The 10,559-nt window shown below is 36.2% G+C and overlaps 1 protein-coding gene across 1 annotated transcript; it reads right to left on the bottom strand.

Moving 5' to 3' along the window:
- Positions 1-612: 612 nt before the first annotated feature.
- Positions 613-5,370, bottom strand: LOC136809634 (uncharacterized). Its single transcript, XM_067066180.1, has 2 exons — positions 5,280-5,370; positions 613-2,664 (listed from the first exon to the last, which is right to left on the bottom strand). Exon 2 carries the CDS (start codon positions 2,345-2,347, stop codon positions 965-967), a length of 1,383 nt encoding a protein of 460 aa, XP_066922281.1. The 5' UTR covers positions 2,348-2,664; positions 5,280-5,370; the 3' UTR covers positions 613-964.
- Between the last annotated feature and the right edge of the window lie 5,189 nt (positions 5,371-10,559).

Below are 10,559 nucleotides of genomic sequence, written 5' to 3'. Positions count from 1 at the left end.
CCTAATTTCCTTTCAATTTATTTTGGCCCTGCTAACCATTCCGTCAAATCATGCTCATGAATCCCAATCCCGGATCCGAATTTCTAATAGTCTTTGATAATTTTCGATTATTTCTATGTAATTGCCACCGTAGCGAGATTGCAAGCGTAGGTGGCTTACATAGCTTCACGAGTATACTGGAAAAAGATCTCATTTTTTGCGTCAATTTTTTTGTTTGTATAGTCAATTTTTACTTGCCAAAATGGTGGGACATCTTCTCACGGGCATTCACTCGCGCTTTTTCAAGTGAAAAACTACTCAGATGTAAAAAAACTACCCGGATGTAAAACATACTTGTTAGTTCTTACAAAGTAAGCAAGGGGCGGCGCATAATATGAGCATATTTATTTTTTCTTATAAGCATCTACTTTATAAGAATCAAAGCGTTAACTATTGAAAAACAGTGATATTCCTTTCGGTGATTAGTTCTTATAAAGGAAGCAAGGGATAACACATAAAATTAGCATATTAATATATAAAAGCTTATTAAAATGATGGCATTTTAGTGAAGCTATGACTATAATTAGTTAATAACTATTTTGGATTCTGAGCAATAATGTAAGAAGTTTAAGAGCTTTTCAAGAGTTTTTCATTTTTCTCACATTTATTAAATTAAAATTATTTCAAATTTGAAAATAAATTCTCTATCTAACTTAATACTTACTATCTCTTTTCAAAAAATAAAATCTCACAATAAAATTTAAAATTAAGAACATTGCTATAAAATATTGTAATTAAAATTAGAATTAAAAGTTAAAACACAGTAAAGAACACAATATAAAACCCTCAAATAAACCCAAATAATCTTTAAAACAACCTTGAATGTCTCGTTAAAAGAACGCGATTTCAACTTAATTAGAATTTCTTGAGATTAGACTTTTAAAGATAAAACTTGACAGAAGGTTAAAAATCGTATATAATCTAACTAGTCAGAGACGCAAACTTTCTTCTCTTTCGTAAAATCTTTACGAAAATCTCGTAATTTATTCTGATACATAGTTTGTGTCTCACTGAAACGTCTGTATATTTGTTGTTTTTCGACTTCAAATTCCGTTCTCATTTCATCCATTCCCAAACAATAGTTCCGATCCAACTGCTCTCGTTCGAATTTCAAAATGTTGATCTCGCGTTCAAGATCTTCGATAGTATCACGCCAAGCGTTCCGCTCAACGATCATACGCGAATCATATTCTGTTCGCACTTCACGTTCGAAACGCTCTTTCTCATCCCTCAAACGTTGACGATCTTCATCTTTTTCTGCAGTAAATAATTTAACGAGTTCCGTTTTCTGTTTTCGGTACACTTCCGCCATTTCGTGCTGTATATCGTCATCAGAGCGACTCTCGTATTCAAAACTATGCGCTTTCGTTACGCTCAATTTACATTTTACAGCTGCATTTTCGTCACTACGCCTCTGTTGCGTTGGATCAGAAATGGAACGAATAAGTCCTCCTCCGACTGTCTCGTTTTGAGCATTAAACGCCTCTGAATCCTTCTTAGGCATGAGATCATTCATTTGCGTTTTACATTCTTTAAGTGTTTTAAATTCGTGTAAATTCCCAAACGTTTGTTCATTGTTTTGTATAATGCGTTGAACATTCTCGATCGCAGTTTGTAGAGTTTTGTTGAATTTCTCACATAAAATGTATTTAGTATTGAATTCTTCCTCGATTTTCGTTTTATACATCTCAAGATCTTTCTGATGTTGTTCTTTCAAAACGTCAGCTAGCTTTTCCAACATCTTATCTTTCCTTTCAATCTCTTTCAACAATTCAGTTTTCTCATTCTCAAACGCTTTCTTCAGTCGAGTTTTCTCTTCCTCATAACTTTCGCGTAACTCGAACTTTTCCAACTCGCATCCTTCCATTAAATGATTCTGTTCAAATAAATAAGTTCGTTTCATATTTCTAATTTGTTCTTGAAGTTCGTCGACTGTTTTTCCTTCCAAATCTTCATCGATGCAACCTTTAAGTTCCATTTTATCGTTCCCTGAACATTTTCCCTCCCTCTCTTGATCCAAGAGCAATCCAGTTTTCAAAGTCAGTTTTTCTTCACAATCCACGCTGTGCGATTGTAAGGAAGAAATATTCCCCGAAACAAATTCTTTTCCATTCACTTCATCAATTTTTAAAGTTTTCTCTTCAATGGAATCATCGACTGTTTTATGATTCACTTTTCCAACATCAGGGGAAAGCCCCTTGGTTCGAAAGATCGATCGATTCATCAAGTTAGGGAATCTGACCATACTACCAAGGGTGCGACTGCTTTTCCCCTTCTGGTGAAAAGTGTTTCTTTCGATTTCCCTCATTCGTGATTTACCAAAAATCTCTAGTTTCGCTTGACTGATCGGCAAAGTGTGCGAGCCTCACTTGGGAATAAACAAACGTAAACAACCAAAACAAAACAAACACATAAACAGTTTATCATCCAAATATCGATCTCAATAATTTTGTGCGTGTAAATTTCAGTTCAGCAAAATTCTTCAGTTTTTTTAACATCCGTGTTGTCTCGATTTGTTATAAGGGGAAGAACTAGTCTCTTCTCTTCGATTCTTTTCGCATCTGCTTTTATTTAACAGATTTCAATAGGTTTATTATCTTCTCCGCGTTTCATATGCTTGAAAATCTAAAGAAGAAATGAATATAAAGTAGAAAATATTAAATTTATCCAGACAATTCCTTTGCTAGGAGGAAGATCATGAAAAGGAAAAATTTCACACCTACGTAGTAAAGTGAAGATTTTCTTTTCTCCCGAAAAAATTGTCGTCTAGTCTACACTTTTTTTTTATAAGAACAAACTATTTAAGAACATAAGGATTCGAGGCCCAAAAATTTAAGAACATTCTAAGAACATACTAAGGCTTTAGAGACTTAAAAACATGCAATTTCTTAAGAAATTACATCAAAATGCTCAAAAAATGCTGAAAATAAGAACATTTTAAGAACATTTTTAGGCTTCAAATCTAAAAATCTAAGAACATCCGAAGGTTTCTAAAATTTTTGACGTTCTTATAAAAAAAAACGTGTAGTTCTTCTTCTTATCCCCTTCTCCATTTTTACGTCCAATTTCTATTTTACGCTTCTAAACCGCTTGCCTGGCCTGGCAAGAATTATATAGAGAAATCATAAAGAAATTGAAGAAATATTTAGTAATATAAAAAATCAAGATTTGATATTCATGCTTTGAATTCTAGGTAAAATTCCAAATATCATGTGTTGCCTTTCAATTTCCTGTCAACAAACTTTTTTTCGAATTTCCCTTCTCTTATCCAAAATTTCGTGCTCGCGTGTTCTTTTCATCCCTAAAAGTTTACAATAAATGTTTTCATTCGCTAAGAGATAAGACCCAAATTTTATTTCGATGATTCGGTGAACTTTTCAATAAAAATTGAAACTTCCCCAAGCCTCTTAATAAGATACACGTTTTTTTAATAAGAACATGCGAAATTTTTGAAGCCTTGGGATGTTCTCAACTTTTTGAGTTTTGAAGCCTAAAAATGTTCTTCGAGATGTTCTTAACATGTGCCTATTTTTGCCATTTTTCTAGTATTTTTATCCATTTTCCTATGAAATTCGATGTTCTAGAGTCTGCAAAGCCTAAAACCTCTTAACTTGTCCTTAACATCTTGGCCTTCACAGCCTTATGTTCTTATAAAAAAGAACGTGTAGAGATTTAGTTAACAAAATAATGCTGCTCAATCTTCAGCCTTTCCAACATTCAGCAAAACACTTTTGCAGCAGTAGAAATACTGCTGTCTTTCAGTTCCCCAGTGGAATTCACCTTGAAAGATTTTCACGCTTATTCAGCCGAGAAAGAGCTGTCTGTACGAACATAGTCATATGAAACTAAACTACAAATTTCAATTTTAGGCTCACCCAAAAAAACTCTCATTCATACAACTGCAATACTGCACTCTAATGTAAAGGGTGACATTCGTCTGCAATTTTGTCCTGAAATTTTCAGAGAGGTTTGCAGATTTTTCGAAAACAACAACATGTCTCATATCCGTCTTCAAATTAGTAAATGACGAAAAATCCAATGCACAAACAATTATTTGATATTTGAGACTAATTAACAACATGCGTTTATTTTCGCGTGTTTTTTTAATCGTTATTCATAAATTAAATCTCCTGTGGTTTGGAGATTGAACAACAATTAATGGCGATTACACATACAGCTTTTAGAAAATGAAAAATGTGTTCAAGTATGTTCATGGTTTAAGATATCGCGGTCAAAATAATCTAACCTCTAGACTGAATAAGTATAATCCCGACTTGGAAAAGCAAAGAATCCCCACTGGGTTTTGAGATTTGAATAACTTAATTTAAAAATTCTTATTGATCATCATTTTCCACCACTTATTTGTCGTTTTGTGAAAAATTTCATACGAAGGGCGAACTATAGAAATTTCTAAGGGAACATTGAGAGATGTTCAAATATTTAACACAAATAATATTTCGAAAAAGGGAAATTTTTGTTGTCAAATATTGATAAAGGTGGCTAATCAATCGATTCTTGATATTATGAAATTTTAAAACGGGTGAGAATCAAATGGAAATATTACATACAAGATTTAGTACCCTCGATGTAAATAACCATTCTTCTATATCCATCTTCTAAATCATCTACCATGATAATTCCTACACTTAAGGTTTACATACCACCCAACTCGATTACCAAGAGGTCTGGGAACAAAATCAAAAAGTTCAATCTCGTTTCAGAGATCGTCAGAGATACACATACACCACTTTTTGATTTCACAGTTGGACGTGATACAATTTTGAGCACTATCTGAATCATAAAAAAACGAACTAAGGGACTGGGTTCGAGTTTGCCTAACAACTCCTTTTACTTTTTTTAGAACAAAGCAGTTGGGTGAAGATTGAGTTCAAGATTTCGTCACCAATCTCAATCTCAGATATTTTAAGCCATTAATTTTAAGCCATTCAACACCAGGGCTAGTACATTATCAAAAACATCAAATTAAAAACGTTGTTTGCCCTGGAATCCAAGGCGAGTCCAATTTCTACGAAATTTCTACTTTTTCAAAACAACGGTCCATAGCCTTGCACAAAGTCTCGGCAAAACGTAATGGGTAATCAAAACTATACGCCAAATAAATGGCTTCTAGTAGTTACAGTAGTAGCCTAAAACTTCGAAGGATTTTGTATCTGTTATGAGAGGTGCACAGTTGCAACAGTCCACAGTGCCGTTGGCTATAATTGCAAACAAAAAATTACCTTTTACAATCTCTGTTCTTCTCCTTTTCAAAATGACATATGTTTTGACGTTAAGAAACCGTTGCATTGAAATCCAAAATGTGATACTATGCAAGGGCATCAAACACTAATGATTCTATCGGTTGATAATGAAATAGTGAAGTACTGTACATTTGGGGTGAAATGATATAATCTCTGGATGGTGTCAGTTAAATTGGCACTTTGGAAACAAGGGATGGTACTATGCGTAAGAGCAGAGTAAGAAGAGGAGGTTGACGCGTTACTGCTGACTTTCTCAACCTCTCAGAATGCTGTACGTGGCCTGAGCCACTTCCTTTACGAGGTGTTTCTGCTGGAATTTTCCAAAATATAAATAAAAACTTCGTATCAAAAATTATACAACTAATCACGAGAGAATCAAATTATTCACTATCAAACAAATGTGGTCATTAATACAAACTTTTAATGCAATAGCTTTTGATATATACAACCATAGTTTCTAAAAGATACAAAAGACTCACCTTTACAATTTGAATTCATTGAATTTTCATTTCACTGATCGATATCAAGACAAAACTTACCATAATAATCCTGTTAGTGTAAGCGTGTAAGTTGAAAGGATTCATTGTATATTACATCACGTGCAATATATGTTTCTGCAATCAATAAGTGGAAAAGGCTTTTCTCGGGACTTTTGGCGTGGGAAAGATATAGTGTAATCTCAAAATATGATATCCAAGGCCCCATTGACACGTTCACTTCACGTTGTTACGTCATTACGCAACTAAAACTTTGTTTTGATCAGGAACATGAGAACCCCGAATCGCACGCATCACCCTAAAATTTTAATTTTGCTGTCATGTAATGGTACCATATCACGCAAGAAAAATGCCATCCCTCTATCACTCAAAACATTTCATGCATACACTAGATGAGACTCTCTGATTTGAAAGGAAGACAAATTTCAAACTCTATATAACCCCCCCCCCAAGAGGACCTTCAATTCACGCAGTCACGCAAATTTTGTTCCCAAATTCACGGATTCACGGAATGTTTTTTCGCAGTTCACGCAATTTTTGTTCACGCAAACTTTCCAATTCACGTATTCACGCAATCATTTTTAATTTCCACGCATTCACGCATTCGCACACAAACCACTGGGAGCCCCCTATATGAGGGCCGGAGGAAAGTATTATAATATAACCTTTTCAAGATTTATTTAGTAATTTTTTTAAAGATTTTTTCCCGCACTTTCCTTTGCTCCCAACCCCACAGGTTTCAATTTTCGTAATTCTGATTTTTTTACTTCTTTGTGATTTTTTGAGACTTTTTTTTTATAAGTGCACGTAGTTTTTCGAGTAATTTACCCCTCCGTATGTTTCTAGAAGCGGAAAAGACTTTCGAAAGATCGTTTGTTTTTAAGGACCCACGAGCTACGCACAAAATCTTTTTCGATCCACAAACTACAACGACACACGAATTATATGCACGAGATTTCTTTTATCAGACCCACGAACTCCCCACGAAAGCACGAGAACATGAGAAGACGCACTCGAAGCACGAAAGACAGGAGGGCGCGCATGACCGACATGCATCCCCGCAGATGATATAGGGGATACAAATATATTTTGGGCAACCTGTTTCAATTTTCTTTAGATTGCATTAATCTCTAGCCATTCAATAACCTTAAATTCAAATTTAATGAAACTTGAAAATCTCATCAAGCTAATCAGATTTCTAAATCTCAAAAATACGAAGACGGGGGTAACTCTCGGATGGGAATTTTATACACAACATATGAAAGGGGATGCGTGTAGAATAATAAATAATACGCCTATGACCCGATGCGGGTAAAACACTAATTAATACAATATAAAATAAAATAAATTCTATCTGATCAGTTTACACTTAAATTTTTCTTTCGAGCTCGGTGCTCTTTTCTCCGTCGATAGCTTGCAATTCTATTCTCATTGACTTTACCACACATACCAGCAATTGAGCTTCTCCATACCGGGCGATCACCAACTATATCTTGCCAACTATCCAACATTCTTCCCAACTTGAGCACACTTTTACACGTATCTTTATATCTCAACTTCGGACGACCGACAGAGCTTTTACGGGACGGTCATCATTTATCCTTGCGATGTGGCCGAGCCAACGTAGGCGACTTTTGATTAAAATAATTTCAATATCTTCAACGCCAGATCGTTGTAACACCTCCTCATTACTCACAAAATCACTCCACTTGATACGAATAATCTTTCTCAAGTGTCGTTGTTGAACGGTACGGAGCTGGTTGATGTTATCTCGATATAGTGTCCATGTCTCGCAGCCGTATGTGAGGAGAGGTAATAAACATTGGACATGTACTTTCAATTTTGTGGAGATTGTGATATCATGGGAATCGAAAACACGTTCACGAAGACGTCCATATGCGGATGATAGAGTTTGAATTCGAGTGATTAGTTCAGCGTTCACCGAACCGTCGCTGGTAACGATACTTCCGAGGTATTTGAACTGATCTACACTTTCCAGTGGTGTATCATCTATGAAGAACTGCTCTTCAGGACCGATAGACATGGTTTCAGTTTTCTTGATGTTGATAGAAAGACCCATACGTTTAGCCATATCATTGTAAGCTGTTAACAGAATCTGTAAACCGAGAGGTGAGTCACTGAATATTGCAATGTCGTCAGCATATTGGGCTTCTCTGATGAAATCGAGAAATATTTTTGTTTTGGCTTTCAATCTTTTTAAATCAAAGAGATCACCATCGTAACGAAACCTAATCTTTATGCTGAACCGATGACCAATGTTTCCGTACGCAAGTAAGAGAAGTACAGCAGCATAGATAACATAAAGAGTGGGTGCGATAGTTTGCAGCCTTGTTTTACGCCACTGCGGTATTCGAACGGTTCCGTTAGAGTTCCATCGACTATAAGACGAGCGTTAACTTGGGTGTATAGACTTCGTATGAGTCTGACGAATTTTGGAGGACAGCCAAGCTTTCCCAATATCTTAAACAAGAATTCTCTATTGACGGTATCAAACGCCTTAGTGAAGTCGACAAAGACGATGTACATATGCTGGCGTTGCTCTTTGGTTTTCTCCATTAGCTGTCTCAACGTGAAGATTCCATATCGATGGTACTTCTGCCTGAACGATAACGCGATTGTGATTGTGGATAGACTTTCTCAGCTATGCGTTTTAGCCTTTGCAAGAGGATGTCGGCAAACAGCTTTCCCACGACATTTAGGAGTGATATTCCACGATAATTTCCGCATTGGCTCCGGTCTCCTTTTTTGAACAGTATGGTGATGTTTGGGTCTCGGACTTCTGATGGTAAGTTTTCAGTTGCCCAAAACATTGCCCACAGCCATTCCAGTGATCTACACTCCAATACGCTTCTTTCGATGTATGAAGTGATATGATATGACAAGTGGAAACGGTGATAAAAAATTGAGGTAAATTTGAAAAATCTGGACAGGCCTTAATTTGCTACCCTGAGTATCAGAGGTCAAGTTTTCAAAGAGAAAATATTAACATTAACTCGAATTTATTCGCGCTGTGATACTCACGGTATTAATTTGCCTGAGAGCCAAGATAGATTGACAAGGGCACAAGACACGGGAAATTAATCACGCTCGCGGTAGATCTGCTATGGGATTACCTTATCGGCCAAAACTTAGTCGGCCTTAATCTTATTCGGCCTTAATTTATCAGCCGGCCCTGATTTTAGTCACCTCGTCAAAATTTAGTCACTAAGGGTCGACTAAATAATTAAGACCGACTAAAAATTTGGGCAGATGGAAAATAGGAGAAAGCTTAAAATACTGGAAAATAAGGAAAGCTGAATTATAAACTTTCAATTTGGCCCAAATTTCTAGTCGGTCCAAATTTTAGTCGGCCCAAATTTTTAGTCGGCCCAAATTTTTAGTCGGCCCTAGTTTTCGAATGAAGTCGTTGCATTGTTGTTTACATTTTGAAATACGCGCGAAATTCTACTAATAAAGATTCGCTCCGCGCGAGTTTTGAAACTAGCGAGATTATGTATCTGGAATTCTCTACGGCTACGGCTAAAGTGGCGAGGGAAATGGCGAGTAAGGCAAGTAATGGCGGGTGAGAGCAAGTTCGATATTTGACGTACGGCATTATGTCGACTTTGCTTATACGGTGTTTTGGTGTTTTTCCCGTACAGAGCAAAGTAGACAACGACATGTCGCCTTTGTTGACGACCCGTACAAGCAGCCCCGCAACCGTAGCCGTAGAATATCTCCGATACATAATCTCGCTACTGCCGTGAATTGAGCAGTAAAACCTCTAATTAACGGACACTCTAAAAGGCGGACACCTCTGATTAGCGGACAATTTCCTTTTCCCCTGCCGTTTCCTAGTCAAATCCTCATAAAAAAGTTTCTAAAAGGCGGACACTCAATTAGCGGACCCTCTGATTAGCGGACAAATTTTTTCGCGCGAAATGGCCAAAACCCCTATTTTAGCTCTCCAATTAGCGGACATTGAATATCAAACGGGTCACAGACGTCCAAAATCGAAAAAAAAATTTTTAGATATTTTTATTTCAAGCACTTATTAGTCTTATTATTCAGTTTAATTCTACAAATGTCCAGTTTTCCCTTGACCCATTCAACGAATTTAATTTAGGTTGGCCAAAGAAATCATATATCACTAGATTTTCTTTTATTTGTTAAAAACTAAATTGTTGCGTTTTAATAACCTTTCTCTTGTTCTTCTATGACCTAGTGTCTGCAGATAAGTACTTTAGACCCCAATTTTGTATTTTCGACACCTTGGTATGGCCTAATTTCAAAATTAGAGCCCCAAGATCAAAAGTTTCTAAAAGGCGGACACTTCTAATTAGCAGACACTAACCCCTTTCCCCGATGGTGTCCGCTAAGTAATTAGAGGTTCCACTGCAAGCCAAAATTTAGTCATTTTAGGGCCGACTAATTTGTGGCCGATAAGGGAGAACTTGAGATCCAATTCGACGGAGTTTTATCTCCGTAGTATTTTTACCTCAACACAACAGTGTTTCTATACCCGGGAAACATTTTTAGAATGTTAACATTTTCTCCGGTTTGTGTAATTTACGATGCGCGATCCAACGATTCACGATGCGCGATGCACGATCCATGCATATATTATGTTAATTATTCTAATTATGCATTTACAGGTTTTAGTAATCACATATTTTAATTCCTTCTTTTGTATTCCTGGAAAATCAATGTAAAATATGCGCGTATATATTTTAACCTCAACAATCAAATCACATCAAAACAT

This window comes from Clytia hemisphaerica, unplaced genomic scaffold, assembly GCF_902728285.1.
Source record: "Clytia hemisphaerica strain Z4C2 unplaced genomic scaffold, Clytia hemisphaerica genome assembly, whole genome shotgun sequence".
NCBI classification, from domain to species: Eukaryota; Metazoa; Cnidaria; class Hydrozoa; order Leptothecata; family Clytiidae; genus Clytia; species Clytia hemisphaerica.
This window is presented reverse-complemented; position numbering and strand designations above follow the sequence as displayed.

Bases quoted from the DNA above. Each gene is read 5' to 3' on its own strand.
- LOC136809634 (XM_067066180.1), bottom strand. From the start codon at position 2,347: ATGAGGGAAATCGAAAGAAACACTTTTCACCAGAAGGGGAAAAGCAGT.